The sequence below is a fragment of the Leptonotus elevatus genome, chromosome 3, assembly GCF_054856555.1.
Source record: "Leptonotus elevatus isolate MCC_2025b chromosome 3, RoL_Lele_1.0, whole genome shotgun sequence".
Taxonomy (NCBI): Eukaryota; Metazoa; Chordata; class Actinopteri; order Syngnathiformes; family Syngnathidae; genus Leptonotus; species Leptonotus elevatus.
The window spans coordinates 21,703,846-21,725,676 of NC_141241.1; the positions used below are offsets into that span (position 1 = coordinate 21,703,846).

Below are 21,831 nucleotides of genomic sequence, written 5' to 3' on the forward strand. Positions count from 1 at the left end.
AAGTGGCAAAATGTGTTTTTAAAAGTGTTTAATGTACATGAAAATTGAAAAATGACATCACATTCATGATAGACAAATGATTAACTTTTTACTGCTGAAAATTGCAAACTTAGTAAGGTATTCCTTTAAGAAAATCAGTTCACCGCAGTAGAAAACATTTTAAATGCCATATCATATAGACACTGGGCTTTCACCACTGTGTTAAGAGTGTGGTTCAAAGCATGATGCCAGAGGACGGGTTCGGGCCTGATCTTGCAGCTCTTTCACCTCCATGTGAAGTGATGTGTTCTCCAGGTTGAACTGTAAACCGAGAAAATATCAAGCGCACCAAGAAAATTGTCAGGTTAGATCTGTATGAAATAAATGCACATACACATCTTTCAAGAAAAGAAACAGACAAGTCGAACTCACCCTGTTAGCATATTTGTAAAACAATGTTGCTTCCTCTTGCCTGTCAAACTGAAATTACAAGAAGATTGTGGTTGTGAAAAAGGAATTTCCCCTGTTCAGGGGATTAATTGAAGTGCACAAAGTCTCTCTGATCTGAGGGTAAAGCTGAGGCCTTTTAACTTGAACAAATCCGAGCTCACAGGAAAACAAACAGAAGTCATAACTTCATTTTCACTCACCCTGAGGCAAATTAGCGCCAAGTAGGCCCACACCTCGGCGTTCTGGTTGTTCAAATGGTTGGCCTCCGTCAAAGCTTCTTCAGCTATCCAAAGTTCCTCCAGCTACAAACTCAAACACATGAAGACACATTTAAAGGAGAAGTCAAGTCCAAAATTGTCTTTACAAATTATTTTATGCGGCCCCACGAGTCTAACTAAACACAGCATTCTGATTAATATTGCATTTGTGGAACATGAATTAAGCAGAAAAATCCACCTGTTATTATCCATCTGAGGGGGAGGCCATTTTGCCGCTTGCTGTCGATTGAAAATGACAGTTGCTCAGGGCTGTCACAGTTGACAGCAGGTGACAAAATGGCCGCCTCTGAGATGGATAGTGGGGGCAAGAACATATTGTCGCAAAGGAATTTTTTGGGTTTATTTATATTAAGTCTTGTTTTGACTTTCCCTTTAACTTAGTCTCCTATTTTCCTCATAAACATCAAAGTAAAACAATAAAAATAAATAACGTAATAGATTAAATAAAACACTACTACTACTACTTCTGCTACTATTAATAATAATAATAATAATAATAATAATAATAATAATAATAATAATAATAATAATAATAATAATAATAACTTCATTACAACTTCACCATGACAATTAGGACTCATCAATTAATTCATTTTTTTTAAATCAAAGTAAAAAAAAAATACTGTAACTGTATACCAAATAAATAAATCTGAATTCATTACTTTTCCACATTCCACAAGACTATTCACAAGAAAGCAGAACATTTACAGGTTTGCCAGTATGTATTGTTGATCCTTTAACCCATAGGTGTCAAACTCCGGTCCTCGAGGGCCGTAGTCCTGCAGGTTTTGGATGTTTCCCTTCTCCAACACAGCTGATATATGATCAGCTCATCAGCATAACGATCCTGTTGATTAGAATCACCTTGTGTTGAAAGAGGGAAACCTCCAAAACCTGCAGGACTGCGGCCCTCGAGGACCGGAGTTTGACACCTATGCTTTAACCTATTAGGGTTATGGGACTTAATTTTTATACATCCATCCGTTCTCTGTATATGTATTTATCCTCACTCGGGTCACAAATAGGCTACTTAATGTTTAGTTATTTTAATCATTAGCTCTGAAGAAACCAATTCATCTTACTCCTAACCCATACCCAAACTACTTTGAAATTATAGCCTATTATATGTTACAGTATATGTAGCAATACATTTAAAAAAAAACTTTTATACAGAATTAGTATACCGTTAACCCTGTATGTTAATAGTCAGAGAGTGCAGAATATATTTTGTAACAGATCATTTTCAGCATCTCCAAATATTAGTAATACTGTAGATGGCTTTTTACCCGGTAACAGGCAATACCCAAGCCCAACCAGGTGAGGCAGGAGGGAGATTGTTCACAAGCTTGCAGGTAAGACATTTTGGCTTGCTCAAACTAAAGAGAACAACAGAAATGGGCAATGACTATTTGAATCTTTGACATCAAACCAGCTGTCACAATGACGTACACTCATTCAGCAATGAGTCATGTAATGTAACAGCGTGTATTATGCTTAACCTTCTCCTCCTGAAGATAAATGGATCCCAGGCGGAGAAGCACAAGGTGAGTGTCTGATGGCTGCTCTGGGAAGTCTAGACTCCGTTCATAACTCCCCTGGGCCTCGGCAAATGAGCCACACAAGAAGTGACAGTGGCCATCCAGAGCCCACATATCTGCAACCTGCTCACAGTGAGAAAAATGCTTCAGTCAACACAGTGTAAAAATGTGATCTAGTCTGATTTAACCAAGGTCCATTATAATTTCAAAAGGTTTGCTTGAATGAATTTTCTGCCACCAGCAGAGAGTCCCTACCGGCTCTACCCGAAGTAGCGCATCCCTGAGGGTGACAATTGCGCTGCAGTACTCTGCTCTGAGCAACTGCACTAAAGCCAGATGAAAGCTATGATTGCCCTTTGAAGTCAGTTCCTTGGAAAGAGCGCGCTCTGCCATCTGACAAAAGAAAGAAGATGCCAGACTAACTGTACATACTACTAATGGATTTGTGGGTTTCTTCATGTTTTTATATGATTGTATAATGTTTGAGAAAGACTACTTAACACTTTGCCCACAGGGTTACAATATTATAACAGAAGTGGATTTTCTATTTGTTTTATTTAATCAGTGTGAGTCTTGACAAACAAGCTGCTAAGTGCTTCTTTACCTCCAGGGCATGGTTGTGCAACAGAAACTCAAGGGTCTCGGTGAAAATGGATTTGGAAATGACTGTTTCTCTAGGCTCACTATGCACGGTGTCACCATTCTCGGTGTCTGGGAGAAAAAGACCATAACAGTGGACAGAAAGCAGGAAAAGACAGTTGACTATTTAGTAGCCCTATATTAGCGACTTTTGTTGTACAAACCCAATTCCCAAAAAGTTGGGACACTATACAAATTGTGAATAAAAAGTGAATGCAATTATGTGGAAGTGTCAAATTTCAATATTTTATTCAGAAAATAATATAGATGACAGTTCAAAAGTTTAAACTGAGAAAATGTATAATTCTAAGGGAAAACTATGTTGATTTTAACTTCCATGGTGTCAACAAATCTCAAAAAATTTGTGACAAGGCCATTTTCACCACTTTGAGGCATCCCCTCTTCTTCTTACAACAGTCTGAAAACGTCTGGGGATCGAGGAGACAAGTTTCTCAAGTTTAGAAATAGGAATGCTGTCCCATTCTTGTCTAACACGCGTCTCTCCCTAACTGTTCAACTGTTTTGGGCTTTCTTTGTTGCACTTTCCCCTTCATGATGAGCCAAATGTGCTCTAGAAGTGAAAGAAGCGGACTGCAGGCGGGCCATTTCAATACCCGCATCCTTTTCCTACGCAGCCTTGATGTTGTAATTGGTGCTGCATGTGGTCTGCCATTATCGTGTTGAGAAATGCAAGATCTTCCCTGAAAGTGATGATGCCTGGATGGGAGCATATGTTGTTCTCCAATCGGAATATACCTTTCTGCATTGACGATGCCTTTCTAGATGTGGAAGCTGCCCATGCCACACGCACTCATGCAACCCTATACCATCAGAGATGCAGGCTTATAAACTGAGTGCTGATAACAACTTGGGTAGTCCTTGTCCTCTTTAGTCAGTATGATATAGCGCCCCAGTTTTCCACAAAGAACTTCCAATCGTGATTCGTCTAACCACAAAACAGGTTTCCACTTTGCCGCACTCCATTTTAAATGACATCTGGCCCAAAGAAAACGCCTGCGCTTCTGGGTCCAGTTTAGAAATGGCTTCTTCTTTGTACTGTCGAGTTTCATCTGGCAACGGCGGCTGGCACGGTGGATTGTGTTCACCCACAATGTTTTCTGGAAGTATTGCTGAGGCCTTTTTGTGATTTCCCTTACAGTAAGCATTCCTGTTTGCGGTGCCCGAAGATCATGGGCATCCAGTATGATTTTTCCGCCTTGACCCTTACACACAGAGATTGTTCCAGATTCTCTGATTCTTTGGATGATGATATGCACTGTAGATGATGATTACTTCAACATTTTCGCAATTTTTCACTGGTAAACACCTTTCTGATATTTCTCCGCTATCTTTCTGCTTTGGAGGAATTGGTGATTCTCTACCCATCTTCGCTTCTGAGAGACACTGCCACTCCGAGAAGCTCTTTTTATACTCCAATCAAGTTGCCAATGGACCTCATTAGTGGTAACTTCCAGCTGTTTTTTTTAGTGTAATTGACTTTTCCAGCCTCTTATTGCTACCTGTCCCAACTTTTTTTGAGATTTGTTGGCACCATGAAATTTACAATCAACATATTTTTCCCTTAAAATTTTACATTTTCTCAGTTTAAACTTTTATTTATTTTTGCAAGCGTTATGGATGTTGATTTGCGTTAACAGGTCACAAAATATGATGTGGCGGAACATATCTGGCTCGAGTTTGACACCAGAAATCTCGATTATTACTTGCCATGAGATCAAGATAAAAAGGGAGGATTCCTACCACTAGGCTTCATAATAGGAGAGTGGCTTGTAGGTGGATTGGTCTTGTCTTCTTCCTGGCCCTTCTGCTTGTCGCTTTCCTCATCCACATCTGACTCTTCTGCCTTGTGTGTCTGATTGCTTGCTTCCCTTGCTCTCAGGAGGCTTTTGGCCTCCAGGAAAGCCCTTTCACCTAGGATGGCTTTGTTCTGGCTGTCCTGGACCAACCCTGGCAAATGCAGAAACAGAATGAGGCTTCTTTCTGCATGCATCTCCACAGTTTTAAGGCTTACCCAGCAAAGTCCAGGCCACCAAACTTGGAGGCTCAATGCTCGTTGCTCGTTCCAAGAAAGTCTCAGCCTGCTCAAAATCGTTAAACATGGCTGCCAGCACACCACACATCTTCAGACTAAAACGATGATATAAAACAGAAAGGTTTTGAGTCAGCATTCTTCTCTTTAGAATGTCACTATGAATAACACCCATCCATCAATTTTTGTAATCAGTATACAGTAAATTCTGTAGAGTAAATTTGACTCTAAACAGAGTCCATTTGGTCCGACTCCAAACAGAGTAAAATTTACACTTGGAAGAGAGTAAAATTGTCAAAGTAAATTATATTAATAAGTATTTTTATTGTGTACGAGAGAATTTGCCTATCCCATGAAAAACCTATTAAAAACTCATCTGCTTCCAAAAACATATACAAACGTTCTATTTTAAGTATTGCCATGGTCCCAAAAACGCATGTATACGATTTTTATGTTTGTTTCTTTTTTATGCCAGAGCATACAGAAGGCTTGATGTAGCCTCTGACCTAAATAGGTCGCTTACAGCAATGGTAGTTATTATAAAAAACGGCCAGCAGGAGGCAGCAGAGTATAATAGATAAACTAGGGCCATGTTGCAAAAAAGTTATTTTCCTCAGTGTTTTCAACAAGTTTGTGAATGATGAAACTTAGCTATATTCTAATGCTAATTGCTGTAAAACAGAAACAGATACAAATATACTTGTTTTCCTGATGAAAGAAGAGATTCTAATCTTTCTTTTGTTGGTTCCATGTTTTTATAGCAATAGAACACAATATTCTGTGGGCCTTGCAATATCAGTCAAAATCCAGTAAAACAGGTGGGAGCGAAGGGGGTTGCTTCAGTGAAAATGTCAGGGAATGAATGAGTTAAAAACCTTTGTGAAACAGGAAATGCATGCACCGAACACCTGTTTACTGTAAATAAAGTACATTTTGCAAGGAGAGATTTTGACTAAATTGTGCAGGTTTATTTTTATTTTTTTTAATTTACACAAGGGTTGAGGAACAAACTCACGACTTTTAGCTTGGGAAAGTGAAACTCTACTATCTGAGCTATGATACTCCTAATGTTTGTTTATATCCAAAAGGAGGACAAAAGCATCATTTTTGTTCTCGGAGTTACAAAGATTCCAGCTGACACGAGCGGTATACTAACACACAGTAGGAGCTTTGTGGCTCAGGGAGTAGATTGGCTGTCTCTTAACCTGGATTTGTGGTTTTGTTCCTCAACCCTAGACTTTTTTTCTCTCTTTTTACTCTCTTCCAAGTGTAAATTTGACTTGTTCATACAGGGACCAAATAGACTCTGTTAAGAGTCAAATTTACTCTACAGCATTTACTGCATGGAACTACATTGACAGCCTCGCTCTGACCTGGGCTGGTGAGACTGCTGGACAGCAACAGCGTCATGGAAACACATTTTAGCCTTCATATAATCTCCAGTCTGCATGTAGAGGTTTCCCCACTCAAACTTGTAAGAGGGCTCACGGGGATGCCTGACAACCAGCTGCAGGAAATCAACCACAAGACTGATAGGCTTCGATTTTCGGGTTGCTTCAGTCATCAACACTTGTTCATGCAGAAGGCCAAAATACTTTGGATTCTGGAGTGGCTATTTGAGTGACTGAGAATTGAATGAGAGTTTGGTTTTATTTGAAGTGCAGTTGTACCTCTTGGTAGTAGCGAACAGACAGTTGATAATCCCCAATGAGCTGAGCCTCGCGTGCAAAATGTCGAAGATGAGAGGTACTCAAATGGATCTCATCAGGAGAGTCATCCTCAATTCCATTTGAATAAATCTAGTGGAGTTTGGATCAAAATGGTTACACAATAACGTGTATGTGTGCGGATGTGCATATGGTTGGGAGGGTGTTTTTGCATTTACTTTGTTGAGAGCAACATGCATCTCATCCACCAGGTCCACATAGAGCTTGCTGACAAATTCATGCAGATCCTGTTGCTCAGTAAATGTGTCGGTCTGCTGCATTTTGTCACGCACAAACTTCACCACAGAGGGCTACACACAACAAGCACACACACAGTCAATTACTGCAAAAAACATGCAAACTTCAGCACACCTGTCCAACACATCTATGTTGTGAAAGTAAAATGGTGACATAGGCGATTACCCAGACCTTTATTTGCTCTTTGAAGGAAAAATATCTCCCAGACACATTGAGAGCTCCCATGAGCTGAGCCATCATTTGCTCCCGATTGCAGTCATTGGGCAGTTTGAGTCTTGCTCCAAACAATTCCTCGTATTGCTCCAAAATATGCCTTACCACATTGCCCACCTGTCTGTGAAAGTTTTGTACTGCCTGTATGAAAGAAAAATAAAAAATAAACTTTTATTTAGTACAGTTGAGGCAAAGTATTAATTAAATGAACGAAAGTTCATAAATACATTCATATTTTGGATTGAACTGAAGGTGGTGTTTTTCTCTGTTATTATATAGTGCAGTAATCAATTGGGGAAACACTGGCGAACACAATTTTGGTTGAGTTAGAGTAGATCTGACAACTGTCTTAAACTAGCTTTTGGGTGGGAAATCCAAAGCTGATCTCAGTTTTTCTCTATCACGTCTATCAAGTTTTCAAGCTATACAGAATCCCCGTTTTCGTAAAAAAAAAAGAAAATAAATACATTCGTGTTTGTAAATAAAAAATTAAGATGGAATAGTTACAAGCTTTGAAAACTAAATAACCCCAGCATAAAACAAAATAGAACTGACAAAAGTATGCCCATGTGTAGAGGTGTAGGTGTAGAGAAAAGCCAGCACTAATCCTTTTAATATATTAAGTTGGGACATTGTGTTGAACAGAAATAAAAACAGAATGCAATGATTTGCAAATCATAATTTTTGAATACTCTACAAAGACCAGGAATTTAAATGTATAGTCCGAATGATTTGTTTTGGCCTGTCTGGGACGTTTCTGGCCGGAGATTCAACATTTTAACATCCAGCAAATCCATGCAGACAAGCTACTATCAGTGGCATATGCAAATTTCACTGTGCGAACCGAACCCCCGCTCCTGACTGATGAACTGTTTCTGCAGACGTGTTAGGAGTTTGATTCCTGTGTCTTGTCAGCATATGCAAATTGGCTGTGCAAACCATTGCTTCTGATTGGTGGGCTGGTATCACGCTTGTTCCTGGTTGGCTGCTGTACTCGGCTTCCTCAAGCGTCCGTTTAGAATGATATGTTTACAAACAGCAAAGGAAAAACGTTGGACAGTACCTTTAATGTTCAAATGGATAAACTTGATTATTTCTAGCAAATAATCATTAACTTAGAATTTTGCGGCTGCAACACGTTCCAAAAAAGCCGGGGCAGGTGGCAAAAAAAGACTGAAAAAGTTGAGGAATGCTCATCAAACACCTGTTTAGAACATTCCACAGGTGAAAAGTTTCATCTACGATCCATAACATCATCAATAGGTTCCGATAATTTGGAGAAAGTCAATGCATGTAAGCTGTAAGATGAGTCCAATCGTAATCAGCTCTTCTTACTACAGTCTTACGACAGCTACTCAGTGGTTTGCTTATCTGGGGGGGGAAAGCTGTGGAGAAAAAAACTTGACTTAAAAAAAATGATTGCAATTTTGAAATCAGGATGCCAATTTTAGTTTTGATCAGTATACAAATCTACTCATGAGAATGTCTTTTTTTTCTTCAAATTGTTTCCCCAGTGTTATGTATGTATGTACAGCTCAACAACACATCTGCCGTAACTACAGCGAAACCTAGACATACTACATGCTTCAGAGAGCCGTTGCTCAACCTTATGTCCAGTATCCATTGATTGTTTACTTCCCAGCTGTTGCTCACATGTTCTCACTTCAGTTTATGTACTAGCATGTACAGCTGGATTTTTACCGTACCTGTGATTTAAGCTTGTGTTTTGTATGTGGGTTTAGTAAATCATATCAGAAATGGGTCACTTGAAAGTAGAGCAGACAATTACAATAATAATAATAATAATCAGACTAGGACATTAGCAAATTCAGTGCAAATTTAGTTTTAAAGTTTTGTCCATACTGTGTATCCAGATCAACCGTATGTATATACAGTAAATATACCCTGTCAATGTCTTACTCTTTCAGCTTTGTTAGGTCCTACAGAACATGGAGGTCTCGGAGGGATCAGTGCTTTCACCCTACAGGAGATATGGAAATACCCCATCATATTGTTACTCGCATCCAACCTGCAAAAATCTAGCATTCATCATCCATCGATCCATTCATCCATCTATTACGGCTTATCCGAGGTCGGGTCGTGGGGGCAGTAGCTTTAGGAGGGAAGCGCAGACTTCCCTCTCCCACAAACAACTCCACCAACAGGATCCCAAGGCATTCCGAGGCCAGCCGAGAGACATAGACTCTACAGCATGTCCTGGGTCGTCCCTGGGGCCACCCGTCGGTGGGAAATGCCCGGAACACCTCTCCAGGGAGGTGCCCAGGAGGCATCCGAAACCAGATGCCCAAGCCACCTCAGCTGGCTCCACTCAACGCGGAGGAACAGCGGCTCGACTCTGAATCCCTCTCGGATGACCGAGCTTCTCACCCTATCTCTAAGGGAGAGACCGGACACCGTGCGGAGGAAACTCATTTCAGCCGCTTGTATCCGGGCTCTTGTTCTTTTGGTCACGGCCCACAGCTCATGACCATAGGTGAGGGTAGGAACATAGATCAACTGGTAAATCGAGAGTTTCGCCTTTCGGTTCAGCTCCTACTTCACCACAATGGACCGATACAGAGTCCACATCACTGAAGACTCTGCACCGATCCGCCTGTCGATCTCCCGCTCCATCCTGCCCTCACTCTTGAACAAGACCCTAAGATACTTAAACTCCTCCCCTTGGGGCAGGATCTCATCCCTGAGCCGGAGAGGGCCTTTTCCGATTAAGGACCATGGTCTAAGATTTAGATGTGCTGATCTTCATCCCAACCGCTTCACACTCCGCTGCGAACCGCACGAGTTGGAGATCATGGCTAGATGAAGCCAACAGCACCACATCATCTGCAAAAAGCAGAGATGTAATGCTGAGGCCACCAAACCGGAACCCTCAACACCTCGGTTGCACATAAAAATTCTGTCCATAAAAGTTATTAACAGAATCAGTGACAAAGGGCAGCCTTGGCGGAGTCCAAACGTCACATGAAACGATTCAAACTTACTGCCGGCAATGCGGACCAAACTCTGACATTGGTCGTACAGGGACCGGACAGCCCGTATCAGGGTACTCGAACGCCTTCTCCAAATCTACAAAACACATGTAGACTGGTTGGGCGAACTCCCAGGCACCCTCGAGGACCCTCCTCTCCAGCACCCCTGAATAGACCTTAGGAGGCTGAGGAGTGTGATACCTTCATAGTTGGAACACACCCTGGTCCACCAATCCAGAGGCACTTTGCCCAATGTCCACGCGATGTTGTAGAGGCGTGTCAACCACGACAGCCCCATAACATCCAGAGCCTTTAGGAACTGTGGGCAGATCTCATCCAGCCCCGGGGCCCTTCCTCTGAGGAGCTTTCCAACCCCCTCAGTGACTTCGAACCCCGAGATATGGGAGCCCACCTCAGAGTCCCTAAACATGTCGGTGGAATTAAGGAGGTCTTCGAAGTATTCTTCCCACCGACTCACGACATCCCGAGTCAAGGTCAGCAGCAACCTATCTCCACTATACACAGTGTTTGATGGTGCACTGCTTTCCTCTCTGAGAGGCCGGATGGAGGGCCAGAATTTTCTCAAAGCCGTCTGGAAGTCATTTTCCATGGCTTCACCAAACTCCTCCCATGTCTGAGTGTTTGCCTCAGTGACCGCTGAAGCTGCGTTCCACTTGGCCAACCGGTACATGTCAGCTGCCTCTAAGTCCCACAGGCCAAAAAGGCCTAACAGGACTCGTTCTTCAGCTTGACGGCATCCCACCAGCGGGTTCGAGGATTGCCTACATGACAGGCATCGACCACCTTATGGCCACAGCTCCGATCGGCCACCTCAACAATGGAGGCATGGAACATTGCCCACTCGGACTCAATGTCCCCTGCCTCCCTCGGGACAATTGAGAAGTTCTGCCGTAGGTGGGCATTGAAACTCTTTCTGACAGGGGATTCCACCAGACGTTCCTAGCAAACTCTGACAATACGTTTGGGTCTGCCAGATCTGACTGGCATCTTCCCCCACCAATGGAGCCAACACACCACTAGGTGGTGATCAGTTAACAGCTCCGCCCCTCTCTTCACCTAAGTGTCCAAAACATGCGGCCGCAAATCCAATGACACGACTACAAAGTCGATCATCGAACTGCGGCCTAGGGTGTCCTAGTGCCAAGTGCACATATGGACACCCCTATGTTTGAACATGGTGTTCGTTATGTATAATCTGTGACGAGCACAGAAGTGCAAGAAGAAGAAGAAGCTTGCCTTCATCATATTCCGTCAATATGAATTTACACCTTATATTTTTTAACAAATATGGGCCAGAAACTCACATGGTTGAGGTAAGAACTCAGCATTTGTAATCTGGAGTATATTACAGTACCTTCTTGCCAACTCTTCTGAAGATGTTTTGCGTATTAGTGGATTTGTCAGCGTAATTTCAATTAGAATGTATGACCTGAAGTCCATATATGCCTGTAATTAATGAAGAAGAGATTGTATCAGGCTAAGGGTTCACTTCAAGAATCATATTTAGGAAAAGACGTGCAAGATTACTTTTCTGTCTGGAGGGATGTGATCAGATCCGTTCGTATCAGTCCCGCTTGCTCCACTCTGATTACCAGTCGCCTGCCACAATATCAACCACACAAGTTAAAATAAGTAAACTACACAAAATGTACCTGTTGCTCAGAGGTGGGCAGTCTCGGTCCTCGAGGGCCGTCCGGTCCTGCAGGTTTTGGAGGTTTCTCACTTCCAACACAAGCTGATTCCAATCAACAGGATCGTTATCAGTCTTATGCAGAGCTTGCTGATGAGTCATATATATATCAGCTGTGTTGGAGAAGGGCAACATGCAAAACCTGCAGGACTCCGACCCTCGATGCCCCCCTTTGTTCTAACTGATATTAATGGATGTTGAACAGAGAGAATTAAGAGACATAACTAGCTTTGCATGAATCTGAAGAGCTAATAAGCTATTAAATGCGTAGTACGACCTTATGCTTTTACAATTTCATAGCATGTATACTGTATTGTACTCCTAAACACACTAACCTTCACATGCCCTTTGGCATCCTTGACCTTTCCAGTATTTGTCTTTGCAGAGTTTGTAGCTGTAGCTGGAGCAGTAGCAGTAGCGCTAGCTGTGGCCGTAGTTGTCGCTGTCACTGTAGCTGTAGCTGTGGTTGTAGTTGCACCTGTACCAGAACGGTCTTTGCTGCTTCCAGGCTTTAACTGCTCTTTCAACAAACTGACATTTCGCCTGGTCTGCGGAACACACAAAATATATTTTAATACACCAGAAAATTGTGAGGTTTATTTTAAGTACCGGTACTGTATGCTGGGTACTGTGTGTTTATGATGTGAGAGAATATCCTATTGTAACATTCACAAAGGAAGGGGCAAGGAACACGTGGAGACGTGGTGAGAGCAATGAGTCAACTGATCATTATTGTATGAAGTCTGTGGGTGTTACGGTCTATCTATCTTGAATGCTCATCTGGGTCAAAGTCAATATTTTTTACTTGGAACTTTATGAGCATGATTGACTAACAAAAATAACTGAGCATCAGAACCAGATATTGAATGAAATAAAGACTTACTTACTTACTTACTTACTTACTTACTTACTTACTTACTTACTTACTTACTTACTTACTTACTTACTTACTTACTTACTTACTTAAAGACTTGTATGTAGTTATGGTTGTTTTTTAAATGCTCTATAGTAAAGTTGAGTTGAGTAAATAAGTGTGCCTTAATACTTAATAATACTAATCAAGGACCTTCATTCGAAATTTAACTTTTTTAGAGTGCATTTGCAATACCTTGTTCAGTAATAAAGTGCTTGAGTAAGGTTGAATACTGTATGCTCCTCGAATATGGTTTACTCCGGGATACAGCAAGCGGCCCATATCAATAAAGGCCACACCATGGCTGAGGATATGTGGGTCCTCCTCTGTTTGCTACACACACACAAAACAGTTCGTTATTCATTATCAGAGAAGAGCCACACTGGTGGTACTGCTGGTGGACATAGATAGGTGCAATGCTCGGTTTTGCACGGATTTTTATTATTATTATTATTATTTTTAAAGCATAGCCCAGCATAAGTGTTCACTGGTTTTACCTTTGGTCACTGAGCTGCAGCCGCCTAGCAAGACCAGCACATTGCTGTGGCCCTGCTGGTAGCTGCTGATAGTAGGCGACCAGCAGCAGCATGAAGGTCTTACTGGGAGGCTGTGACTCAGTTGGTAGAGCTGCTTGATCAGTAACCAAAGGTTCGGCTGTTTGAATCCAGGCCGCAAGGCATATTAAAATGTTTCCATCCTAGCAGTGTTTCATCACCTTGGAAGCTGCTCCCGACTTTTCGTTTGCAATAGTCGACTTCATGATCTCAAGTGGCCAGAATCTGCTCTCTGTGATCTTCTGACGCAACCTGAAATCTCAGTCAACATTGCAAGACATCATCTCACATCTTCATGCCAGTACAGTTGTTACAGACACATGAAGTTAAATGATAGTTCATCTTGCATTTGAATTATGCCCCCTATGCAAGGCCTTTTCAGGACCAGCAATAGGTTATCGCTCTCATGCATGCAGGATTCTCTCTGGTTAAAGGTGTTTGTAGTGCAATACTTGTGAAGTTAAATGAAGTGAATTTCTCTTCAACGTGAAATAACGTAAAACCATTTCAAAAAGTGACAATGAGATACACAAATTCCCAGGGGGACATTTTTGGTGAGAAATTAAACAAATTTGGCAATAGCTATACAACCACTTCAGAGGGGGAAATAATAGGTTGTATGCAAACTGACCTGGTAACTCCTTCTGCATCGAGAAAACAGGGCATTTCTATGTCCCAGCTCACTCTGTTCAGTATGGTCTCTGCTTCATTACGGAACTCATCGTCCTGTAGGGGACACTCAGACCTTCAGGTTTGTGCAAATGCATTTTGTTGGCTCAAATGTGTAGTAATGTGTAGGCATAAGAAATATGCTAGACAAAGAGTTTACATTGTATACGTGGTAATGATATTTGAAAGAGGTCAACTCGGCCGGGTTTTCACACATTTAGTGGACATGCCTACAGTCATTGAGAATGGAGAGAATGACTTGATATTGCACATTTTGAAGCCTCATCTTAAATAAAGTAATAGGTGACTTTATTTTCTTATGACTTAATAACTGTACAGGCAATGTTTTAAGTGTCATGTTAGAATCTATCAAACATTATTACCCGTTGTTTAATAAAAATATATACGGAAGTGAAAATAAATACAGTCATTCAACCTTTGAAGACGCCTGACAAAGGACAGGGACAAGACAAAAGGTTTTACAGTCTAATAATGTTGCCCTTTAGGTTTTATAGGTACTGTTGGAATTAAAGCCTTGAGTTATTTAATGAATTGGATTTTATATATGGGGTGGGGGGGTGTCTGGGGGTTTGGGGGCCTGGGGGCGGCTGGGTGGATGGGGGGTGGGGGGGCTGTGGACCGGTGGGGTGCCTGGCGGGCCTGCAGTGCCCCGTCCTGCTGCGTTGGGTTTGGGGCGCGGGCCGTGTTGGGGTGGGGGGCGCTCCTGGCTCTGCTCTCCGGCCGGTGGCCCCTGCGGGGCCCGGGGGTTGTCCCTTGGCGCTGCCGTGGCCTGGGGGGCCCTGAGGTGTTGCGCTTGCTCTGTCCTGGCAGGGGTCGACGGCTCCCCTCTTTGGTGGAGATTTTCATGCATGCCAGACCCATCACACCAGCATCTATCGAAACTCAAACACAATCTGCTTCTTCCTCTGGTCGTTGAATCGGTGGAGGCTGATGTCTGTAGATCTCACTCTGCTTCATCTGTCCTTCCTTCCTTTCCTCAGTTTCTCCTTTGGTCTCTTGAGGTCTCCCTAATTTGTTGGAATTTAGATGGTTCTGGGGTTGGTGAAAGACTCAAGGTAACCCGGTGGGTAGTAGGTAATGTCTTTTCTTTGATCCTTCCTCGGGTCTCCTGACAACCTCACAACTCTAGCTGGATTCTGAAGTATTCGGTTTAGGTGAACGGTATGGGATTTTTAATAGGTTTTAGGTGAACTAATGAATACACACTCGCACGCACGCACACACACGCACATACACATACTCACCCACATACAAAATAAAAATTAATTTAAAAAAATCAATAAATAAAAAAAAAAAGAGAGCAATGATGATGACATATTAAATCGATAAAATTACCAAATGAACAATACTGAGTTCTCCAGAGAGAGAAAAAAAGAAGTAATAAGTTGTGCTCGTACGAGTGCGTGCAGTATGCATATGAAGAACCGAGTGTGTGGTTTCATTTTTTGGCCATTCGTAGCAGTAACGATTACTTGCATATCCTCTAGTGACTAGTACTATCTACAATGCAACTTGGTTGAATTTGTAGGTATAAGTACCTCTAAACCAGTAAGCTCGCCATCTTCTTGATCAATGGGTTGAGTGTGGAAAAACGCTCCTGGCAAGAAGTGGTTCCCCGGAGCCAGGGGGGCATGATGCGGCCTCTTCCTCTGTCGGCCGTTGTCTTCTCTGTGCCCCCCTGCCTTTAGCTGTCCTTCACTAAACAATAATAGCTGGTCTTTCTGGGAGTCAGAGGAGCAATGGAACCTTTAATGTGGCCACATTTGTAAATTGTATGATGAATTGATGCCTGTTTTTCATATGACAAGAACACTGCGATCATGCAACATTCGGATTGTTTCTGCCGCCAAGAACAAAGTGCAGGAAAATGGTTCTATTGCTATTCCGTTAAATTGTTTACTTAATAACTTCACAAAACTTTGTATAAAGGTAATGCATGAGCCAATGAACAACTCATAGTTTATAACAGGCTATTCTGTAGTGCAAGAGGTTGTATAAAAAGCAAAGAGTTAAACTCACCTCCGCGGTACATGGGACCTCCATTACAGCAGTGCATATGTATGGAGGAGCTGATGGCCCCGGACTCTGATTAAATGTATCAGGGAGCGAGTAGGCTGTCTCCAAAGATACCTTCATCAGGTTGGAAGTTGCAAGTTGTTCTTCGGTCAGCAATGGAGCTGATGCACTGACACATACGTCCAAAATCGGTTGCTGCATGGGTTAAATGCTCTATATTATTGTCTGAAAACACCACTAGATTGTAAAAGAACAAATAAAGGTGATTTCATTCCTAAACCGTAAAGTCAGCATTTTATCTTTAGTCCATATCTAAAGGTAATGATAGAAATGTATTTAAACAAACACAATGTGATGTATTCCTTGCAGTAATCTGTGTTTTATCAAATCCCATCGATTCCAAACAGGCTGTAGTGTGGTAAGATATTGACAAAATTAAAGTTGATGAATTTAAGGAAGTAAAAGTAATTTCACAAACTTCTTCTTATGATATGCAACAGAAGGCACCTCGATGTGTTATACAAAGCAAACGCTGTGCCTGAATACAGTAGTGACTTATGTCTAATTACAACAAAAGCATTCTTCACTCACCCCCATTTGGGGAATAGGCAATCTAAGTCAATTGCCAACCATCTGTTACTCTAAGGAAATAATAACTGAAATCAATGTTGCACTGAAAAAAACAAAATAAGAGTGTTTGTTACTTGAAAAATCCTATAGTACGGTTCTTTCACTTAGAAATTCTGATTACATCTTACAAGGAGAGTTCTTAAGTAAATTTTAGTTGTGCTACTGCCTGAAAACAGCATGCACGTTCAGCTAATGAATGGATGGATGATTAGTTTATCATAGCACTCCATTCAATTCCATTGAAGTGACACTGTGTATGTTTTAGTGCCATCTAGTGGCGAACTAATAGAGTGCAATGATTTTGAATCACGTACACTAAAGTGCCTCAGAGAGACCACACTTGGCCAGCATGCCACCAATTGCTTCGTTCACGAAATTCTTTTCCTTTGGGTATTTGTAGTAGAAAGATGGCGACAAAACATGTCAGCCTCCTGTAAGGCTGGGCACGGCCTATGAAACATAATTATGATTATTTTAAAAAAAAAAGTACATTGATATGATAGAACATTTATTTTTTGCATATTATTGAAATTGATAGTTTTTTTTAATGACTTAATTATTAATTCACCACTAGATAGCTCTAAATTTTCCACACTGCCCGTTAAAAATAATTACTCAAGTAAGATTTACTTCCAATTATCTATTAAATTTTACTCTCTTTACATTCATATCTTGTTCTACTAATACTGTAAGAAAATTGTAAGGGGCCTTTCACTTGTACAGCACATTTAACCCTGTCTCCTTGTCTTTGACAGTACAGACACATGGGATGAGGATTAAACCCACAACCTGAACCACTACTCTACCACCGAGCCATTTACTTAGAGTGTACAATTTTTTTTTCAAGTAATTATCACCAATTTTTTGTCAATAATTCATTTTGTCATTTGAGAAGACTATTTTTTAACTAAAACAATGTAATTATCAACTCACACAACACTCATTTTGCCATTATTACTCTAATATACTACAAATAATTGAAATAGAATAACCATAATATTTAACTACAATTTAATTATAACACAGTTGCGGAAACTTTTAATTTATGTACACTCTTGTAATTTTCCAATGATTAAATTTAATCAGGCGGCGTGGCGGCTGACTGGTTAGCACGGCAGATCGAGTCCGGACTTCGGCCTTCTTGGGTGGAGTTTGCATGTTGCAAGAATTATAGCAGGAAATGGCGCTGCATCTAGGCAAGCAGGAGTGAAGCCAAGCGTGTGGAAAAAAGGTAAGCAAGCGCCCATAAATAAAATGATTTTTACTCATGCAGGCAGCACTTTAATACGACACTATCAAGTATGCGTCGCTTATCAAAAGTACTTTGTGCATTTAATAGAACTCAACGCAGCATTTGTGCACCAAATTGTTTCAGGCAAAATTATCAATTTCCACTATTGGCTGGCAACGTTCCAGGTGTAGCCCGCCCCCGCCTCTTGCCCAAATTCAACTATAGGCTGCAGCAATACCCGCAACCCAAGTGAGTATAAGCGGTGCAAGAGAATGGATGGATCAATCGATAAAACAATTTGTATTCCATTATGCTTAGATCTGTTTCACTATTTTGGTAACATTAGCTGAACAAGAGTGTCAAAATGAATCAGTGCAGTTCTTAGCAAAGATAACTGACCTTGCTAATGAGGGGCGAGATGGCTCCCTTTTCTGGGGAAGGGCTCGTTGGATGCAGTGACACTGTGGATGAGAAGCTGCATTGACCTGTCGACAATTTTTTTTTTAAACACAGTCTAGGGTTCCCTCAGGCATCAGGAGACTCTCAAGTAATGTTTGTATTTCATGATGATAGACCATCTTTTATTTACGTAGCTCAGAAGGCTATACAGTACTTCAACATTCGAATTAACAGGTCAAAATGTCACATACCAATATTCCTTGGTTGATTGTTATCTAGTTCATAAATCAATAAAAAAAAAAGCATCACTTTAAATCTAACAAGTGGATTGCAATACATTTACCTTGCAGCAAAGGTAGCAGGTCAATCACTGCCTGGCCCAACACTATTGATTTTGCCTCCACTTTTTTTTTCTCAGGAACAACCTCTATCAACGTCACTGACAACAGCAAAATCATTCACATTAACGGAATATGACTTGAGGACTACGCTACTCACACAACTTACAGTACCTACGACTGGTGTATGAGGTATGTCACTGAGAGCCAAAACTTCATTGCAGCAGGGGAAACTGTGGGTGAAGTCATACTCAATGTACGGGGCTGCGGGATCAACCGTACGCTTTTCAGACTCTGCCAACATCGTACTATTGATCTCCATCCGAAGAAAACTTTGAATATTTCCTGTCTTTTTTCCATGCTTACAGAAAAAAAGCACACTTAAAATTAGGGACTGAAATGCCAAGTCAGTAAGACAGAATTAATATTGTTGTCAAAAATGTAAACAATGTCAGGGTGTGGACACTAAGCATAACACTATATTAGTCTGTTAGTAAAACTGATTAAAAGATCTAAAACAACAACAACGATATTAATACAGTAATAAAAATAAATGGATAATTTGATAAATAATGGCTTCTCAGCTAAGGAATACAACCTGAAGCTGTCTTTACTCACCATGTTAGTTGCACGAGTAATAGTTATTTTGATGTCAAAATTATTTTCTGACCTCTCATCAGAAGACTCCATCATTCAAGGAAAATAACCTGGGAAGGAAAGTAATATAAATTAGTGTTAACAGTGACCGCCAGTGTTATTTAGTGTAATTTATTTGACTGTTCAATGAAACTTTTAAGATATAAGTATCAGTCATTAATTGAAATGTGATGTCACCTGTTTGCTCTCCAAAATAACGCTTCAATTAGAGATCAGACATAGACAAATTAACAGCGAGTGATAGACTTGACTGTTTTTGTTGTTTCTTCTTAATAATAATAACAATAATAATAATAAGAAAAATAATTATTATTATCATCATCATCATTATTATTAATATGTTATGTTGACATGTCCTTGTAATAATATTTATAATAATATTCGTAGATACTATAGTTATTGTTCTTTACCAGTTGCCACCAACCAATGTTTTCGTTTCTGCGTTTTGTAGACGTTCCCTAGGCCGTTGCCCATAGCAACAAGTGTTTTCAGTCCAGCTCAGACTGACAACACGATTCGCGTACAAAGTTGCAGCTTGCTTGTGTTGAGATAAAGTATTTTCCATGAGTTGGTTATCATAAAAACACTCGTGTTTTCCACTGCGTATCCCTGCCCTGCGTTTAAAAGCAGTCACGATTCACGAATACCATCACACACCAAATGCATTTCACATACCGTCAAATGTAACTGACGTTCTTGTTCACTTGGAATGCCCCGAAAAGAAGAACAAAAAAGAAACCAGCAAATAGATAAATACAAATAAATATTTGTTTGTGCCTTCCATCTATAGGCGTGGCGGCCTTAAAAAGACATTTCAAGTGTTTCCTTTGCACAATCTTGTTCGCTTTCTACCGCTGACGCCTCTCCCGATAGTACCCACCCACAAAACAAATGGCGTGCCGTAACATACATGCCGTAAAGTGAGAAAACATTATCATGGCAGTTTTTAATTTTTAATTAATTTTTGACATTCTTTATGTCTTTTTTTTTTAATTCACGAACAATATTTTTCAAAATCACCCCATCAGATTGACTTGTGAAAAATAAGAACAAAAACATCTAGCGCTAATTCAATTCCTTTACCTTAGTTAAAGAACAGATTCAACGGTCGCTGCTCAGGCACTACAAAGAAAAAGGTTGTGCATTTCTTTGATACAGCCCTACATTCTTTTTGCAGGGATTCCTCATCTCTTCCATGACGCCTCCGTGACAAAGAGGGCGCTCTAGGCTTTAGTTGCTGTTAGCTCACAATGCTCATGGACAGGGCTCTAGTGACTAACTACTTCCGGGAGTTGTAGTTCAATGATTTTGTCACTTGCGTGAGCGATATAACACGATTTTGGTGTTTATCTGCTATTATTGTCAAGATGTCCTACAATTACGTGGTTACAGCTCAAAAGCCCACGGCGGTCAACGCCTGCATCACAGGTAAATGTCCCGTGTTGCTGTTTATCGGAGCATCATGTTTTGCATGCTAGCTGAACTCCCGCGCTGCACGTCAAAAGCTCCACACGGGCCTCTTGTAGCCGATAGCTCTGCTTTGGCTAAGATCTGTTTACCTGCCAACTCTGTCTTGTTTCACACTCAACGTGCAATGTTTTTGCCTTTTTGCTGTAGCTCACATGCGATCGGGGGGAAGATGTTATTTGGGGCGTTTGTATTTTAGCGTCAACCTACTTGGAAGTAAATAATCCTCACTAGATCATCAAGTTCATAAACTTAGCCGTTAATATATCGCATCATAGCTACTTTTTAGGTCAATAAAATATGAGATGTGAGTGAATGTGAAATCTTCAACTTCATAGTGAAGTTTACAGAATGTTTACAACAGTACGTTAAGGGTTGCGTTTGTAAGTACAGTTAGATTTATTCTGAAATGTGTAATCTTATTTGATTGCATGGTCTGCAAATATCGACCATAGCAGTTAGACTAGCAGTAATTTTGTAGAGCCAACTTTTGAAGCATGTTAGATCTAATAGCTGCCCCAAAAGGTCAAGCATCACATTTTTGGCAATCACTGGCTTCATATTTAGCTTTGTCTGGTTGGTGGTCTCTTGCTGATACAAACATAAACAAGAGTGGAAACCGGATGTTATATCTTGATGATTTTGCAGGCCACTTCACCTCCGCAGAGGACCTCAATTTGCTCATAGCAAAAAACACAAGGTTGGAGATCTATGTTGTCACAGCTGAAGGACTCAGACCCGTCAAGGAAGTGGGCATGTATGGCAAGATTGCTGTTATGGAGCTCTTTAGGCCCAAGGTGCAGTTTTATTAAAACTATTTTTGCTGTGCACTGCAGTAATTTTGTTTCATTGTCAAAATATACCTTACTTGTTAGTAGCTAGTAGGGATGCACGATAATATCAGTGGGCGATAATTATCAACATTTATCGACCATTATGAAATCAGCCAATAGTTACCAGATTTGACCAATTTGACATCATACAGATAAACCAGATAATAAAGAAATCCGCCGATAATAATAGACATGCCACGTTGGTCCATCTGTTGTGGTTGTGGCTCAAGTTGTGCCCAACTCCTCAAACCCTCTCCTTTCCTATGGTAGTATTGCATATTTGTGATGTCA

At 40.9% G+C, this 21,831-nt stretch overlaps 2 protein-coding genes across 4 annotated transcripts in view; one reads left to right on the forward strand and one right to left on the reverse strand.

The window, feature by feature from the left end:
• Window positions 1–19: 19 nt before the first annotated feature.
• LOC147177429 (cilia- and flagella-associated protein 70-like) lies at window positions 20–20,442 on the reverse strand. Of its 3 annotated transcripts, none has more exons than XM_086070571.1 (27): window positions 20,324–20,442; window positions 19,202–19,290; window positions 18,758–18,944; window positions 18,589–18,684; window positions 18,246–18,331; window positions 15,989–16,180; window positions 15,508–15,690; window positions 13,911–14,005; window positions 13,441–13,531; window positions 12,921–13,058; window positions 12,148–12,360; window positions 11,650–11,721; window positions 11,477–11,568; window positions 9,032–9,092; window positions 7,070–7,252; window positions 6,820–6,951; window positions 6,605–6,733; window positions 6,308–6,441; window positions 4,917–5,032; window positions 4,646–4,852; window positions 2,850–2,956; window positions 2,501–2,638; window positions 2,207–2,368; window positions 1,994–2,083; window positions 630–731; window positions 412–459; window positions 20–300 (listed from the first exon to the last, which is right to left on the reverse strand). In XM_086070571.1, exons 2-27 carry the CDS (start codon window positions 19,274–19,276, stop codon window positions 202–204), a joined length of 3,228 nt encoding a protein of 1,075 aa, XP_085926697.1. In that variant the 5' UTR covers window positions 19,277–19,290; window positions 20,324–20,442; the 3' UTR covers window positions 20–201. The 3 variants fall into 3 exon arrangements, with proteins under 3 accessions (XP_085926697.1, XP_085926698.1, XP_085926696.1); XM_086070572.1 differs by lacking the exon at window positions 20,324–20,442 and adding an exon at window positions 19,916–20,123 and having other exon boundaries at window positions 18,246–18,307; XM_086070570.1 differs by lacking the exon at window positions 20,324–20,442 and adding an exon at window positions 19,916–20,123.
• A 58-nt stretch (window positions 20,443–20,500) lies between these two features.
• ddb1 (damage-specific DNA binding protein 1) overlaps window positions 20,501–21,831 on the forward strand; it is a 37,315-nt gene continuing 35,984 nt past the window's right edge. The window contains exons 1-2 of the mRNA XM_086070569.1: window positions 20,501–20,668; window positions 21,356–21,504. Of these exons, the coding sequence (XP_085926695.1) occupies window positions 20,608–20,668; window positions 21,356–21,504 (210 nt within the window). The 5' untranslated portion in view covers window positions 20,501–20,607. The remainder of the gene's footprint in view (window positions 20,669–21,355; window positions 21,505–21,831) is intronic.

What these genes read in the sequence shown, in the direction of transcription:
- LOC147177429 (XM_086070571.1), bottom strand. Translation starts at nt 19,276, where the DNA reads ATGATGGAGTCTTCTGATGAGAGGTCAGAAAATAATTTTGACATCAAA. An exon ending in TCAGAAGAGTTGGCAAGAAG is followed by an intron (nt 9,093 to 11,476) that starts GTACTGTAATAT and finishes TATCTCCTGTAG; the next exon opens with GGTGAAAGCACTGATCCCTC. An exon ending in CTGTTCGCTACTACCAAGAG is followed by an intron (nt 6,442 to 6,604) that starts GTACAACTGCAC and finishes GATTTCCTGCAG; the next exon opens with CTGGTTGTCAGGCATCCCCG.